Source organism: Perognathus longimembris, unplaced genomic scaffold, assembly GCF_023159225.1.
Source record: "Perognathus longimembris pacificus isolate PPM17 unplaced genomic scaffold, ASM2315922v1 HiC_scaffold_5326, whole genome shotgun sequence".
Taxonomy (NCBI): Eukaryota; Metazoa; Chordata; class Mammalia; order Rodentia; family Heteromyidae; genus Perognathus; species Perognathus longimembris.
Genome location: NW_025960741.1, coordinates 80,386 through 98,468, shown reverse-complemented (window position 1 = coordinate 98,468; position 18,083 = coordinate 80,386). Strand labels below are relative to the sequence as shown.

Here is an 18,083-nt window from a genome sequence, read left to right as displayed (position 1 = left end):
AAGTCAAGAAGCTATATGTGGCAAGAAGCATGTGATCTTTGTTTCACACAGTCACTTAACAGACTCAGGCTGATAGAGATGCCACCATATTATTAACTCTCATGACAGTTAAAGAGGCATCTGCAGAGGTCTCCTATCATTTGTACAGTGTTTCAGACTAGGAGTGCACATGCATTTCCATTCAATACCTATTGGGTAAAACTCATGAGCTCAATCAACTGTAAAGTGGAAGTGGAAGCGGGTGGGATGTTAGTGAGCCCTAGTGTCTCTGCCACGATATCCCAGTGAAAAGTCAATCAGGCATCCATGTCAAGTGTAGGTTGAGACAATGATTTAAAAACCATAGCATCTAGGAGGCATTTAAAGCCATCTTTTCTTATTACCTGAGTCACAGTAGCCTAAGAAGAGCAATACTACCAAATTTTTTCCTGATTAGGAGAAGTAAGAAATCCAGATTGGTAAAGTCCCTTCAAACTTCTCTGTAGTGAAACCTCACAAAACTAGTGAAAGTAATGTGTTAACATCTCTAAGAGGAAGGACATGATACCTGAGAAACCTACCCAGAAAGAGCCGGAGGCTCCGAGCACAGGGCCTGGGGTCTCTTATGTGGAAAGCAATAAGTGGAACTGTCCCTCTTAATACATGAAATCAAAATCAGAGAACTCAAAACCAGAGTCAAAAATCAGAGAAAAAGCTGGCAGCTCTATGCCACAGATACCACTAGATGTCACTAGTAGGCCAATGTTAGAAACCCTGGAGAAAAGAAAGAACAAATGAGGCCTAAGTGGAGAAGTAAAAAGTTCCCCAAGATAGCCACAGGTAGTAGTTAGTGGACCCAATGCCTGCACTGGCTACAACCATCCTATTGCAGAAATAAGAGGGAAGGAAGGCGGGGGAGGGAAGGAGGAAGGGAAGGAGAGAAGGTGGGAGAGATGATGAAATAGAAGTAGGATTCCTAAACTGTAATGACTTTAAAGTAGACTTCATGAGTTCTTGCTACTACCTAATGTGCAGGACTGAGCAGGTATAGTTTTAGGCAGTTCTCGTGTGTGTGTGTGTGTGTGTGTGTGTGTGTGTGTGTGTGTGTGTGTCCTGAAGTGTAGTGAAACATTTATTCAAAATAAGATGTAAGGCCTATGGATTTAAAATATATCCTGTGTCATATTATTATTAATGTATATTAATTATACAAAAATGTTTCACCATGGTATTTCATGCTTACTCATATTATACTTTAATCAGATTAATCCCCTCCATTTCTCTTTTCCCTGCCCCTAGCCCCTATTTTGCAAATTTTCAATAGCTCTCTCTATACCATCTTCATACATAGACAAAATGTATTTTAGTATTGTTCACCTGCCATCATTCCCTTTTAAAATACAGAAAAATTCATAAATTTGCATGTCATCCTCACGGAGGGGCCGTGCTAATCCTGTATAGTTCAATTTTAGTATATGTGCTACCAAAGCCAGCACAAATGTAACCTTTAGGCCAAGGTAAAACAGAACTTTCCATAGAAATAACAATGCCTATTTAGCCCTTTGGTAGACACTAGCTAAGTCCTGCTAATATCCTCCATGTACCAACAAAATACTTCCAGATATCCAGCAGGAAAAAGAAATTATGATAACTAAAAATATTTTATTATCACTTTAGTAAATGACGGTAGCAACTAGATCGTTAACTTGTTTTCTGTCCAATAAAGCAAATAGTCAATGGAAAATTATGCCATGAAATATCACTGATCTGCCTAAACATACCCTGAATACTATAGAACCAGAACAAACTAAAATCCATTACTCTGCATTTCTCAGCTTTTTGCATGTTAAGGCTCATTATTAAAATAGTATTTATGTGGCCAGGCCCTGGTGGCTCACACGTAATCCTAGCTACCCTGGAGGCCAAGATCTGAGCATCCATGTTCAAAACCAGCCTTGGCAGGGAAGTCTGTGAGACTCTTATCTCCAATTAACCACCAAAAAATTGCAAGTGATGCTTGTGCTCAAAGTGGTAGAATTTCAGTATGGAGCACAAAAGCTCAGCACCCAGACCCTGAGTTCAAGACCTATGACTGACAAATAAATAAAGTACTATTTATAAGCCAGAGGTGACAGTATACGTCTAATCCCAAATCCTTGGGAGATTGAGGAAAGCATATGGGGCCAAATAGACAAGACTCCTGAGTTCCCAGTATCCCAGGTCCATTGGGAAAGCTAGGGTTTGAAATCACTGTATCCTCATATTAAACACAGATAGAGGTGTTCCACCTAGGTTCACAGTGAACTCACTTGGGAATTAAAACAATGAATTCTGGCTCCCAAGATCTTTTCCACTGGTCTGAAGTACAGACATAACTTTTTAAAAATTTTTATTGTCAAACTGATGTACAGAGAGGCTAAAGTTTCATACGTTAGGCATTGGATACATTTCTTGTACTGTTTGTTACCTCGTCCCTCATTCCTCCCTTCCCCCCCACCCCATTGCCCTACCTTCCCATGAGTTGTTCAGTTCATTTACACCATTTTTACAAGTATTGCTTTTGTAGTCATTTGTCATTTTTTTTTTTTTTTTGGCCAGTCCTGGGGCTTGGACTCAGGGCCTGAGCACTGTCCCTGGCTTCTTTTTGCTCAAGGCTAGCAATCTGCCACTTGAGCCACAGCGCCACTTCTGGCCATTTTCGGTATATGTGGTGCTGGGGAATTGAACCCAGGGCCTCACGTATATGAGGCAGGCACTCTTGCCACTAGGCCATGTCCCCAGCCCCTCGTTTGTCTTTTTTACCCTGTGTCTCTCAATTTTGATATTCCCTTTCAGTTTCCTAGTTCTAATACCAGTATACACGGTTTCCAATGTACTCAGATAAGATACTGAGATAGTACAAGCACAGGAAGGGGATACAAAAAGATCATCAATAATATAAGGTACGGTTACACATAGCACGTTGAATGTAGTTACAACAGTGATAGAACAATCGTTTCCATATCCTGGCATCCTTACATGTAATAGGACAGAAATTCTAATTCTGTTCTCTACTAGCATTCTTTCTGCACATGACAGTCTGATTTATATCCTTCCTTTTACCTTACCCAGTAAGGTACAAAACTAACATTACTCCACACCATATAGCTTTGCAATCTACAGGAAAGAATTCAAGCAATTGAAACTACTGACATCCAAATCTTACCAAATACACTAAGGAGAGAACACTTCTTGAGTTATCATGACAATCATCTTTTTCCTGTGTCTTTATAGACATGTAGTATTAAAATCAGGCAAAAGAGTCATTCTTACCAACATTCTCATCTTTCAGAATGAGTAAGAAGATACTTCTTCATTTGGAACTGAGCCACAATCAAGTGTTTTAAAGCTACCACAAGGCATTTCTCACATACCGCTGGAAGTGGCAGTAGTTGTCTTGGGTACTACAAATTTCAGCAGTCCAAATTGTGCATTCTTCCCTCCAAGAAGCCACACCCTCTTCTCTTGAGATCAGTTTCTTTTCTGCTATCAGAGTAGTTTTCTTTTTCAGGAAATATACATAATTGGTATGTCTGCACCTGGCACAGTGCAAAGTGAAATCACAAGGCCTTCTCTAAATGTGGTTAAGAATTAAAGATCTTACAACTGCACTACAAGTAGAAACCAGGAAACAGGTTAGACACTAAAGCCTGATTAGGTTTCCTGCTTAACCAGAATCTTAGAGAGGGGACAAGACAAGCTGGCAAGAGTGTATGGAGGAAAGACAGACTTTTCTTCATGATATTCATCCAAACACTGTCACTGACTCAGAACCAAGAGGCATGCCACCACCATAATCTTGTTTGATTGATTAGTTCTTCCCCTAAATTTCTGACTGTACCAATAGTTACACTGGGTCTTTAAAGGCTCCTTATTTTAATAGAGCACTTAGACATGATGAAATTTCTGTATTAATCCTATATGGTTCTTTTAATGAACTTTTTTTTTAAGCTGGAAGGAGTTTTAATGTCACTAAAGGAACAGGATATTTTAAAGGGAGAACATACCTGTCCAACAGCTTTATATTCTAGAGAGAAGCTTTAGCTTTTTGGTCTGAAGTATATTATGTTCCCTTTTAAGACCCACAGTAGTGTTTTTGCAAAGAGAACTAATATATTAAGCTGTATGGCGATGTATTTTTAATCACCCATATACAGTCTATTATAAGAATTTTACCGGAATTTAGAGGCATCCCAATCTTCATAGTTATAAAAAAAAGAAGTGTACGCATATAAAAACTCCAGGTTACATGACTAAGCAACGACATTACCGGGAGTGAATATTCTTCCTGTATTCTGCAAGCTGCTTCAAGTACCTATTTGATGGCCATCTGTGCTTTTCAACAAAACTGTGTTCTTCCACTAAATATTAAGAGAAAAGAGGGTTAATTGAACATATTTTATTTTGGATCAGTTAAGGTATTAACTATTAAATTTCCTACACAGTAGATGAGATTCATTCTGTTATATACCCTTTCCTCTTCCCTGAAGCTTTCCAGAATCATTTAATACTACTTTAGGCAACACCAGGCTTTTTGTTGTGTTTGTTAAATGATTTCCAATTATAAGTGGCTTCTCCATACATTCACCAAGTAGTATTTATTATTTCCCTTTTCTTTTTCAGTAAAACCTTTGTCTGTCCTGGAGGGTATTCACTTATTTTCACTTAGTCTCTTTGAAGTGAACCTTCTAAACTCTGTACTCTTGTCCTACCTTCAACTCGGGCCTCGTTATCAAATAATCTATCCATTCTCTTGTGATTGCTACTGCTCCAGAGGACTGACTTCTCCTAAAGTTCATTCTTTGGTTTCTAGGCTTTCATGTTGGATCCCACCATTCTGAAACTCCAGATCTTTCACTTTGCTAGTTTCCCTAGTCTTGGTGAAACATACCCTACCCTAGCCTGCCAGTGGAATCATGTTTACTGAGTAAAACTTTATATAGAACTCTCAGCTATAAAACAGATAAAAGCAAACTACACTGAAAGGAAAATTCAAGAGAGATAATTTTTGCCCTCCTCTTTACCTTTCTCTTTCCTTCCTACCCACCCCTTTCTGTCCCCAACTGAAGACAACCTTCAGGCATTTCTGTGAAGAGCTTCTGTCCAGAGTTTGAAAGTACTTGACCAAGTATTCCTTAATTACCTTGTCATTTTCTGTTGTTGTTGGTCGTGGGGCTTGAACTCTGGGCCTTAGTGTTGTCCTTGAGCTTAAGAGCTCTTCAGCTCAAGGATAGTGCTCTACCACTTGAGGAGCCACAGAGCCACTTCCCGTTTTCTGGTGGCTAAGTGGAGATAGGAGTGTCAAAGACTTTCCTGCCTGGGCTGGCTTTGAACTGTAATCCTCAGATCTCAGCCTCTTGTGTAGCTAGGATTATAGGAATGAGCCACCAGCACCTGGTAATTTCCTTGTCTTTCCAGTTCAAGTTTCCCCCTTGCATCTATGCTGGATAATAGCATAAGCACACTGTAATTAATTGCAGATGAATCTGACTGTCTACTCTGAAAGCTATTCCATTTTCATTTCTTTCCTTTTATGTAGTATTAGGAATCTCACCCTTTGACTAGTTTCTGTCTTATAGTTTATCTTCAAAATAAAACAAAACCTAAGATCTCATTTACCACAAGTAAATGCTAAAAGGCAGTTTGACTACTTTATCTCTCAGACAAAATATGTACCGCACTTAAAAATGAATGCCATTCGAACTATAAAATAATCATCAGAAAATCTGTTGTGTAACATAAATCAAACTGCTTATGTAACGCAAGTAACAATAAATAAATGTGTCAGGCAGTTGTTGAATCACTTAAAGGGACTATATTAAATTTTCTTAACTTACCAAAACTACAGTTTTTACAATTATATCTCAAGAACAAAGACTACACATATTTGCTTTTTGCTATTAGAAATGGAATCCAGGCTTCTGCTCTACCACTTGAGCTGGGCACCGCCCCGCCCAAGCCCCAAGAAGCTTCTTCTCAAAGTGAAATTGGTGATCTACCTGAAAGGTCCTGAAATGCAGGCTTTTGACTGAAGATGAGGTAGTTAGTGGCAATGAAATGAAGTAGCCAGGTGGAGAGGCAATCAGAGTGGTGAAACTGCAAGACAATGAGAAGGAAAAAACATTGCACATAAGAATCACCATTATGAAATTGCAGCCAGACAACGGCCTGAGAGAAATCAAGGAGAAGCTTCCTTCCACGTTTGTCTCCGTAATGGGGCCTTCACGGGACTGTCACTGCAGAGAGAGGAGTGTTACTTATAAGTAATAATAAACACTTCATTCAACGAAGAAGCAGAAACGACACTAAGATGCTGCTGCTGAAGTGATTAAAAAAAACTGTTGCTCTTAAATACTGAATTGAAGCTTTTAATTCTCCGTCATAGAATTCCCTAGCTGCACTTGTACTTCCAGCACAGAAAAATATTATAGAGAGCACCAGCCAGGCGAGTCCATCTGAGGAGCAAACCCAGAACTATTTTGAGGAGGAAACACCATTGGCCAAAGGGTGTGAGTTTTCGTGTGCAAATATTTCTATGAGCAGGTAAGGTTTGAACAGCTGCTTTGAGTAGACCTGCGGTTACACTGAGCATGACTTCCTGCACAATTCTCCCCATGGTGAGTTCAAAAAGCTGCATGCTGAAGGAAACTGAGAGCAGTATGGCCACTGACATCAAAACCTTGGCGTCAAAACACTGACACTCACTAGTCCAGCCAATCACTAACTCAAAGAACGTGCTGAGTAAGTACAGTTTATTGCTGTTATCATCATCCTTGTGATACAATATGTGTAGCAGGTGGCTTCCCATATTATCCACACCTAAGTGTACAGCACAGTGCACTAAGTATACTCACGTACTTATGCCACTAGTAGCCCTATGGAGTTCCAGAACTATTTTATCACTCCAAACTGAAACTCCACACCCGTTACATAATAACTACTCTTAGCCTCCCATCCTTGGGCCCTGGTTATCTCTACTTTACTTTCTGTCATTATAAACCTGACTAATCTCAGTGTCTCATATGAGTGAAATGTTTAGCACCGTCTCTTAGCCTCATGTTTTCCAAGGCTCATTCACAGTGTAGCATATATCAATGCCATCCATTTATAAAGACCAACGGTATTATATTACATGTACATGGCACACTGTTCATCCTCATATAGACATTAGGATGTATCCAGCTTTGGTTGTGGATGGTGCTTTTCAGAATACTCACAAATGTTATAAAAGTGGTGGGTAAGTAGTAATATTATACAAGCATAGTAAATAGCATTAAATTAACATTATTATTTCATATCTTAAGGGAAAAACAAAAACAAGAACTTTCAATAAGCTATATAGGATGAAAATATTTTAATATAGGTTCAAAGCATACTGTATAAATAAACACATATCTCTTTTTATCACTACACAGAATTTCTGAGCTGGAAGGAACTTTACAGTTTTATGTCCTATCACATTTTAACTTTTTCCCCCTCTTTAAGCACATAAATATGAGTTAAAGGTAATGGAGTATGACATGTAGTTATTTTAACAAAAGCTATGAAGCCATCAGATGACTGACCCAGAGTAGATAACCTACCACCAGAAGGTCAGGACATCAGGACATGGCCTAAGGGTTATGACTTGGAAAGAGAATAGAAATCAGAGATCAAAGCTGGCTGTAAAATATGCTTCAAATGCACAATCTTATACTTTCTGATGAGTGTGTGTGTGTGTGTGTGTGTGTGTGTAGGTCTTGGGGCTTGAACTCAAGGCTAGAGCATGTCCCTTAGCTTGGTTGTGCAAGGCTGCTATTCTATTACTCGATCCATACTTCTACTTCCAGTTTTTTGCTGGTTAAATGGAGATTAAAGTCTCATGGACTTTTCTACCTGTGCTGGCTTTGAACTATGATCCTCAGATAGCGGCTTCCTTTTTAAAAGGTAGGATTATAGGTACATATCATTGGTGCCCTAGCTGGAATCTTACTTGTGACTAAGATTTAAGATACCACCATTGTAAGCTCTTGACATGAGATAGAAAGCATCTCTTTGTTAAAACTAGGTTTTCGGGAAAGTATATACTGTCATAGTAAGTTTAAACTGAAGTAAAAAAAAAAGGGAAAGGTATTAAAAAGTCCATAAACTAAATGTGATACAACCTCAGAGCTATATAAATAATATGGCAGTATTACCTATGAGCCACAGAAAAGAGCCAGAATTGTATGGACCCAGGTAGCCAAATATTAGATACAAATTCTAAGAACACATGCAAAATTTTAATATGAGAGTACATACAACTTTCCAGTATTCAACAAATTTTACATAGCTACTGCTTACATGGAAGAAGAGAAGGAATCGTCATTTTGGTCAGACATTGATTTGTTTGAGAAAAACAAACAAACAAACAAACAAGGATCTCTGGTATATTAACAGATGGAACATAGCCAAGCACTGGTGGCTCATGACTGTACTCCTAGCTACTTGGGAGGCTGAGATCTAAGGGTCATAGTTGAAGCTAGTCAAGGAAGGAAAGTCCATGAGACGCTTATCTAAATTTAACCATCAGAAAAATAAATAAATAAAAAAAGACCTGGAAGAGAAGATGTGGCAGCTCAAAGTGCGAGAGTTCTAGCCTTGAGAAAAAGAGCTCAGGGACAGCACCCAGGCCCTGAGTTCAAGCCCACAACAACATCAAAAAAAAAAAAAAAGAAAAGAAAGAAAGAAGTTCTTTGACAGAAATATGAACCAAAGTTAGAATCATGGTAGACAACTGAGAGAAGGTAGGAGAGAATGGAAAGAAAAGTGAAAAATACCCAAACTGCCCATCTCTCAAAGACATGGATGCTCAGTCAGTCTCAAACTGTGTTTCGCTAAATTCCTCACATAGCTGGTAAAACATTGAAAGAAAGGGAAACTGCAAGGATTAGCAAAGTAAACTAGTTTCTCCTATATAAAAGTTTCACTTCCTGACATACACAGGAAATGAATGAAGAGATAAACTAATTTCATCTAATCACGCCTATCATTCTACAGGGGCTCATCTTGTCATTTTCTTTTAGAAGCTCTGAGAACTCATATTTTTTTGGGGGGGAAGGGGGACTCAATGGAAATTCAATTTCCTATCATGCCTGTGTGACTCAGCAGAGCACTACACACAAATGATTCTGGCTAAGGACCACTGCCGAAAGAAAAATTCCACATTCATTAATTCTGCTGCAACACTACGTAGTCACAGACAACACTGTGTCTCGTAAAAATATTTTTAAGATATCTTATAAAAGTATTTAAAGGGCCGGTCACTGTGGGGGCTCAGGACTAGCTGCCACCTTAGCCTAGAGACAGAGGAGTTCACCGCCACCCCTAGTCTGGTACCATGCATTTCACAGTGGCCTTCTGGAGACAATGCCTGAGTCCACAGAAGCGACTTGAGCACAGAGAACTTCAGGTGTGTACCACCATGACCAGCATGAATTCTTCACTGGAAGGACAAGCTGGCCACACAAAATGGACTCCCCAACCACTTCAGCCCATCACTGGAGGACAAGCAAGCACTCCAGTGCTGAAGCACATGTCCAAGGGCTCTGCAGCGAGAGAGGACTGGCCCCAGAACCTGGATTCTGCACATATTGGAGCATCATTTGGATGTGGATGGTTAGCTGACTGCTTGGCTAGCAGATTTGTTTTAGTCATCTGCAGTTATCATTCTTCCTTCCGTACTCGTGTGGATTTCACATACCACCTGGATGGAAGCAACTCATAATTCTCAAACACTGTCATTCCTCCCATGACTGTGTTTCTGAATCCTCTGAGCTCACCACCAAAGTGTGTGCAACATGTGCTCGTTGTGCATGGTCTAGGTGTGCAGCATGTCTAGTGCTCATGGCCAGCAGCCAGCAGCTCATGAGTACGTTCTAATCAAGACCTGATCAGAATACAAGTGACAGTAAATATGTGCAGAACAAGAGGATAGGGGCAGATAGCTATGTTTCTTGGTGCCACTTCCTGAAGAGCAGTTGGAAGCCTAGTGGAAACTCTGGTGACCACAGCTGTATGATGGAAGCCAGGAAAGTGGACTTGTAAAACTGTGCATGTATCTGGCAAGAGCAGGTCCCCCAAACAAACTAGACACTGTTGTACAGGGGAGGAGCTGTGGGAGCAGTTCTCATCATGATTCCACCCATTCTACCTGGATTACAAGATTCTAACCCCGCCCCCATTTTTTCATGTTTCTCTCTGACCAATGAGATACAAGAACTGGGGCCACACCCACATTCCACGTTACCTAGTTACACTGGTATTCCTTTTGGTGACTTACACCACTACCAGCCATTGGAGAGGGTAGAGGTGCTAAGTGGTGAGTGAGAGAACTGAGGTGATTTTTGGAAATAGAGTAGGAAACAGATAATCGTTTTTAGTGACTGTGAGAACAGAAGTGATTTCAAAGAGCCTGGGAATGGGGCCCCCTCATCTTTCCCATCCCAGTGCTGAGATGTCTGAAAAAACAAGAGAAAAGAAAATAGCTTCAGGAAAGAAACTCCTTCAAGAGTATCAGCAGAGAAATTGTCCTGACAGGCTTGCAGTTTCCAAGAGGAAGAAGAAAACCAAAAAGGGAGATATCCCCAAGACGAACACCACAGGGGACTGTCATTCAACTGATGGTGTAGCCAGAGATCACACTAACTCGGAGCCTTTGGACACAATGACAGCTGTCACAGTCCAGACTGTCCCGGGTCCCAATGACACCAAGGATCTAGAAAGGCGCTACCAACACCTGATGCTTGCCCTGGACTCCAGCAGAATACGCAACCAGCAGCTGTGGAGTGTGATTGAACAACTAAAGCAGGAAAGGAAAGAGCTCCAGGATCAACAGGGCAAAGAGAATGAGAAGATGGCCTGTATTGTGGAAGCACAGAAGATAGATCTGGAGCTCCACAAATTATCAATTCAGATGTTGGTTTCAGAAAATTCTGATTTCCAATCTGCCCTGGCCCACGTGCAGCAGCTGGCCAATGAAAGAGAAGCGGAGCATGCCGATCGTGCCAGCCGCCTGCAAGCTTCGCAGCAACGCGTGGAGGAGCTAGAGAGGACACTGTCTGCAGCCTTCACCATGCAGAATGAGGCAGAGACGAGCAACCTCGAGCTCACCAACACCCTGAATAACCTGAAGCTGCAGCTCCAGGACAAGATCAGAAGCTACGATAACCTGGAGGCAGAGAACACTAAGCTGCAGGAGAGGCTGGACGTGCTCCTGACGCAGAAGGCCGACACGGAGATCAAAAGTCCTGAGTTACAAGTACTGGAAGAGCGGGCAGAGTTGGAAAGACAACTAGACAGCATGAAAGCGTTGGTGGCAACATTAACGGTGGAGAGAGACACCTTTGCGGAGGACCTGAGGGTAGAGCGCTCCAGGTGGGATGAGAAGGCCCAGCAGCTGTTGGCGCAGAACAGCCAATTGACAGAGGAGAAAGAGCAAGGGGCGAGGCAGGTGTTGGAGCTGGAGAGCAACGTGATGGCGCTGAGAAAGCAGCTGGCAGAGCAGCAGGCCCAGGCCTTCCAGTTGCAGAAGGAGCTCAAGAACCTGGAAGAACAACATCACATCCAGATACAGGAAACCCAGAGCCTTCGTTTCCAGAACCTGGAGCAGCAGGAGAGGCTGAGGATATTGGAGAAGAAGGCCGAGGCATGGGAGCAGCAAGCTGAGGATCGACGCAAGAGCTTTGAGACCATGGAAAAGGAACGTGAGACCGTGCGATGCACACTGGTGCACAACCAAGAACTGAAACACCAGCTGGCCCAGCTGCGGGACGCCTTCCACAGGCTGAGTGAAGACAAGGAGGCGCTCGCCAGCATCCTGCACTCGGAGCAGCAGGACAAGAAACAGCTGCAGGAAAAGCTGGACCAGCTGGAGAAGAAGTCAACACAATGGAAAGAGATCGCTGACTCAAAGAGCCAAGCAGCTCAGAATTTGCAGGAGCTGCATGACCAGTACCTAGAGCAGCTGCGGGAGCTCAGAGCCGCCTGTGACCGGCACGTGGCCTCCCATCAGCAGCTGACGTCCGAGAAGGAGGCCTTGCGGCAGCACCTGCTGAAGCAGACCCAGCTGCTGGAGCAGCTGCAGCAGGAGCAGGTGCAGACCAAGTCAGAGGACCAAATGGGACCTCAAAAGTTGCCGGACACATTGAAGTACCTAGAAGCACCAAGGCAGGAGAATGAGCAGCTTCAGGCCCAGCTGAGCGGCCTGGCTCTCCCGAGGGAAGGTCAAGGAATAAGCCTAAGAGAAGAAAAGGGTAAGAAGATGATACCCCCTGATGTGACAGTTCCAGAGTATGAAGCACTAGCAATTGCTCAATCAAAGGCAAACCTCAGGCAGCAGCTGCAGGAGCAGCAGGCCCACTGCAGGTGCCTGGCCAACCTGGAAGCCCAGTGCCAGACCAAGCTGGAGCATCAGGCCATCTTCCCCAAGAGCTGGAGCCATGGCGTGTCTGGAGACAGGAAGCAGAATGCACACATACCAAAGATCAAGCTGAAACTCCATTTCACCCACAACCTGCCTGACAAGGTGGACTACCAGAGTCAAGTGGACGGCCTCCACCATCAGTGTGACCAGCTGTCCAAACACATCAGTGCCATCCAAGAGTCTATAGTTTTCTACAAAGAACAGATGGACGTTCTTGATGAGATGTATCAGGAGAAAGACCAGTGTGTCACCCAGCTGTCCCAGGAGGTGAGTGAAAAGAAGAAGCAGCTGCAGGAGCTGCTACTGCACCTTGCAGGTGAAGGCACGGAGGGTCAGGACAAGATGCCGGCAGCCATCCACACCCTCGCTGCTGAGGGCCCCTCAGACCTGTTGCGCCCCACAAAGGTGGAAGTTATGGAGGAGCAGGAGCAAGGTTTTGAAGACATTCCACTTGAAGACAGTCTGGCACCTGCCCCAGGAGAGGCTGGGGTGTTTTGCCCCATGCTGAAGCCCACCACAGAGCAGATCATGCCACTGTTGCCTGGTATCCAGCCCCACCAAGAGCCTGCAGGCCTGGGCAATGAGCCCTCCTTCCCATTCTTCTCGAGACTCATGCAAATGATGAGTTTGGGACAGTGACTATCTAAAGACCTGGCAGCCACTCTGCTCTTACATTACTTTGGGAAATGGCAGCTGGTGGCACTCTCTGAGGCCTTGTTACAACGGGAGATGGGAAGGGGTAACTGCAGACCAGACAGGACAGACACTGCTAGGAGGTGGCCCAAACACAAGTTTGGAGAGCAACGGCATTGTTTTCGTTTATTGTACTAGTGACGTTATTTTATAACTCACTTCCAAATTAACCTATTCATTATATTATCCTCTGATATAGTTTCATGTTTATTTATGAAGTCGTTTTCCTATTTCTTCAGATTTGTTAAAGGAAACATTAATAGTTTCCTCAAATGAGTCATTTCATTATTAAACATTAGATGTATATGAATTCACCCATTTCTTAAAAACTGCAACACTGAATTTTCTCATTTATATTTTAAGATATTACTATGGAAGTACACTGAGTTAATAAGACAGCACAAAATGTGAAAAAGTAGAAGAGGTTATTAAACCTTACAGTTTGGAAAAAAGAAATAATTATTCCTAGAACAAACAGAGGTGTCCGGTAGTGGAAAAACATACACTAAAGAAGTACGGAAATGTAATGTAGAGTAATATGCACACTATAGAACATCTATGGTGAGATTATCAAGCACCAAGTTTGCACTTATGAATTTTTCAAGTGATGAATGTGGCATACTGTTCATTGGACCTGTTGAAATAATAAAATTCAAAACTAAGAGGCTAGTAAGTTTTTTTCACTGCATCCACACCTTGGCTTTCCTGAGTAGGTCGACGATGTCGAGGCTCATGGAGGCGAGCTCCCGGCTGGGCGTACTCTGCAGCTGCGTGATGATGAACAGCTCACAGATGTGCTGCAGCCTGGACACTTGGTACATCTCAGCACAGATCAGGAGACACATGGCCTGGAAGATGCCAGCTGATGCGAGACGGGAAATAAGAGACACAAACGTGATGAACGACTGCTCTGATGACCACAGAAAGCACATCCCCAACAAGAAAGGTGTTAGCCAGTGTAGACTACAGTTTCCCGGAAAGGTCTCGAGGCAGTCCACACTCCAAACTATGACTCCACTGTACAAGAATCTAGGTAGCTTCCAGCCTGGAAGGAAGTCTTCTTTTTTCTTTCAAATCACCAGAAGGTGATTCTGTAACTACCCTTAATCAATGCACAGGTATAAACTCACTACACTCTTAGCTAAACCCAATTCCTGCGATTTTGCTTTTCTTGGCTTTAGTCCCCAGGCTTTTTTTGTTTTCACGGTGGTAGACTATAACAGGAAACACACCTTTTCATTGATTTAAGCATACAATTCAGGGTTGTGAAGTACAGTCACACTGTTGAGAGTGTATCAACAAGACAGCTCCAGAACATCATCTTCCCAACCCAAAACTGTACCCATGAAACAACTCCACCCCAATGCCCCCTTCCTCTAGCTTCTGGCATCCGCCAAGTTGTTTTCCTTGTTTGGTTTTGTGCTGTCTGCACTGGGATTTGAACTCAGGACCTCTTGTGTATTACACTGGCACTCTACCATTCCTCCAGTCATTTTTATTTTATTTTCTGAATAAGGTCTCTCTGCACAGGCTGGCCTGGGCTGCAATCTACCTATTTATGCTTTCCCCATAGCTGGGATTACAAACAGGTACCACCATACTCAGCTTTGAATTGGTTGATAGTAGCCCTTGCTAACATTTGCCTTTCCTTGAACCACAATCCAATTTCTGCCTCCTAATTAACTAGGATTAAAGGCAGGAGTCATTACATCTGGCTTGTTTCTTTAATAAGTATAATTGTTTATGTAATTTTCATGTAATTTTTCTTCTATTCCTTCCTTACATTCTTTTCTAGCTGTGGAGCTAAGAACATAGTAAATATTGAACACAAATAGAGCAACAGTCTATGAAGGAATACGGTCACATTGTAATTTTCTCAATGCATTTATTCTAATATTTGCCTTAAGTCTTCATTTTCACATATTCTCTACATAGCTTTCACCAATTTCAAAAGTATTTTTTCCTAAAGCCATGTTGCCTTCCTGAGTAATTTTTCCTGATTAGCAAGATAAAATTTAAAATTAGCAACTTCAAATATTTTAATGAGAGGATGATTAAGAAGCCAAGTTTTACCAGGTGCTGATAGCTGACTCCTATAATTGAAGCTCCTCAGGAGGCTGAGATCTGAGGATCATGGTTCAAAGTCTGCCCATGCAGGAAAGTCCATGTGACTCTTATCCCCAGTAAACAACACGGAAAAAGCCAGACCTGGCTCAAGTGGTAGAGCACAAACCTTAAGTTCAAGGATAGTACCCAGCGCCCTGAGATCAAACCCCAGGACAAAGCAAAACAAACAAACCAAAAAAACCCACACATTTATCTTTCACAAAGAAAATACTGCTCTCATTTTTATTAAGCAAAACTGATAAGCTGGTTCTTAACACGGACAGTAGTTAAAGGAACGAAGGAATTTTCCTTTTGGAACTACTAAAAAAAATTTTATTACAGGGCTCATGACTTGTGTGAAACTCATTTCAGCAATTTTCAATGCATGAAAGCAGTGAATCTAAAGAGAGGTATGTGTTGAAGGTTTCTGCTAGGGTGTCTGGCTGACACTTCAGTTGCACAACTCAGCTGCATAGGGCTTCTTCTAGCTGTGTTTGTGGTGGGAGCCACCTGGTGGTCAAAGGGCAAAGAATAATCAAGGGCGCTTCTATGCCTGCATGACAGGGCTCCATGCTTGTAGAAAGGATTTTGTTCTTTCTTTCTTTCTTTTCTTTCTTTCTTTCTTTCTTTCTTTCTTTCTTTCTTTCTTTCTTTCTTTCTTTCTTTCTGTCTGTCTTTCTTTCTTTCTTTCTTTTTTTTAATTTTTTCCAATCCTGGGTCTTGGCCTCAGGGCCTGAGCACTGTCCCTGGCTTCTTTTTGCTCAAGGCTAGCACTCTGCCACTTGAGCCACAGCACCACCTCTGGCCGTTTTCTATATATGTGGTGCTGGGGAATTGAGCCCAGGGACCTCAGGTATAAGAGGCAAGCACTCTTGCCACTAGGCCATATTCCCAGTGCAGATTTTGTTATTTCTCCAAGGTGCCTCCATTATGGGAAAGTTTCAAAATTTGTTCTAACCTTTAGGTGCCAGAAATGGTTGGTTCCTAGTCAAGGATAGTCTTTGGTTAGTGCATTTGGAAATAAAGCCTACAGTCCACTGGGTATCCCAAATATCTTCAGCTATGTTTTTAGAAAAGTACATTTTAAGGCAGACTGACTTCATAAGTCAGAGAACACATACATCTTAGCTGGATGTCAGGAGCTTATGCATGTAATCCTGGCTACTTAGGAGTCTGAAATTGTGAGGACTATGGTTAGAGGCAAGCTAGAGAAGAAAATTTCACAAGACTCCTTCCCAAACAGTCAGTGATGCATAACTCCTAGATATATAGGAGGTTGAGATTGGGAGGACTCAAGTTCTAGAGCCCAGGAAGAAAGTCTTTGAAACTCTGTCTCAGTAGAGGAAGCTAGGCATGGTGTATTCCTATCATCCTAGCTTTGACAGAAAGCATAACATAGGGACTTTGGCAGGAAATGAGGCCCTAGCTCAAACAGGATCAACACAAAAGAGGCCTGGAGTTGTGTTACTTAGCAGTGGTGAGGTCTGAGGTCAAAACAAATCCAACATCCTCCAGCCCATAAGGAAGACCAAGAATTATCCAAAGTCTTTATCAATGTTCCAATCAAATCAGAACATTAAAAATAGATACCCAGGGGCTGGGGATATGGCCTAGTGACAAGAGTGCCTGCCTCATATACCTGAGGCCCTGGGTTCGATTCCCCAGCACCACATATACCGAAAATGGCCAGAAGTGGCGCTGTGGCTCAAGTGGCAGAGTGCTAGCCTTGAGCAAAAAGAAGCCAGGGACAGTGCTCAGGCCCTGAGTCCAAGCCCCAGGACTGGGAAAAAAAAAAAATAGATAACCAGGGCTGGGAATATGGCCCAATAGTAGAGTGCTTGCTTGGCATCAGCTCTCAGTGAATTTGACATCATCTCCACACCCTCTTGCCATCAGATGGATCTCACAATGGCACAAAAAAGAAAGCTGCTAAGGGATGGGGAGATAATGCTACAGGCCTGTTTTGGCCAATGGGTCATTTATTCATGAAAGCTGCTTCCAAATGCCCTCCAGGGGAACTAGGCAAGGGCAGGCCACCCTTGCCCCCATGAGGAGATCAGTTCTTCTCTCGAAATGGATGCTTGATTCTTAACCTTCACTGTGTTTATTCTGCTGCATGACAATCTATTTAAAGCGACATGTATATTTTTCTTGCCAGCCTCTGGGTCTCACTGATCTAGTAAAAAAAAAAATTGAAACAGAAAGCACTGTACTTCGCACACAGGCTTCTTGCTAAGTCCAACTGTGTTTCATGCTGCCTGGGGACTGGCCGCTCTTACAGAGCTTACTACTGGTAGGTTGCAAAATCAGGTCTTGGAAATCTCTTCTCTTCCTCCAGAAACTTTTGCTTGTTTGTTTAGAAGTACTGGGATTTGAACTCAGGGCCTTGTGCTTGCTATGAAGATACTCTACAAATTGAACCATGCCTCCATCTCTTTTTGCTCTAGTTGTCTTGCAACCGGTTTTTTTTTGCCAGGTGTAAGTCTCATACATAGGCCTCATGCGTAGCTGGAATAATAGCTGCATGCTACCACACTCTGTCTATTGATAGAGAAAGTGTTTAACTTTTTTGCCTTGGACTGGCCTTGAACCTCAATACCAACAAAAACTCTAGGGTTACACACATGTACCACCATGCCAGCCTCTTTAGAATGTTGACAATGGATGTTACTAAGTTATAGCTTTTCCTCCCTCTCTTTGTTCCTCTCTACCTTGAAGAATATATTATGTTTATGTAATACCTGAAGTAGGTCATTCCATTAGAGGAGAAGTGTCTTCACAAACCCAAATCTATCATTATTTTAATATTCATTAATAAATACTT

At 42.3% G+C, this 18,083-nt stretch overlaps 1 protein-coding gene and 1 non-coding gene across 2 annotated transcripts; one reads left to right on the top strand and one right to left on the bottom strand.

Moving 5' to 3' along the window:
* Positions 1-1,373: 1,373 nt before the first annotated feature.
* On the bottom strand, positions 1,374-1,475 carry LOC125345134. Its single transcript, XR_007209706.1, has one exon. It is a non-coding gene; the product is annotated as a U6 spliceosomal RNA (small nuclear RNA).
* An 8,981-nt stretch (positions 1,476-10,456) lies between these two features.
* LOC125345132 (golgin subfamily A member 2-like) lies at positions 10,457-13,099 on the top strand. The gene is made up of 2 exons (XM_048337372.1): positions 10,457-12,290; positions 12,423-13,099. Exons 1-2 carry the CDS (start codon positions 10,457-10,459, stop codon positions 13,097-13,099), a joined length of 2,511 nt encoding a protein of 836 aa, XP_048193329.1.
* The last annotated feature ends 4,984 nt before the right edge of the window (positions 13,100-18,083 follow it).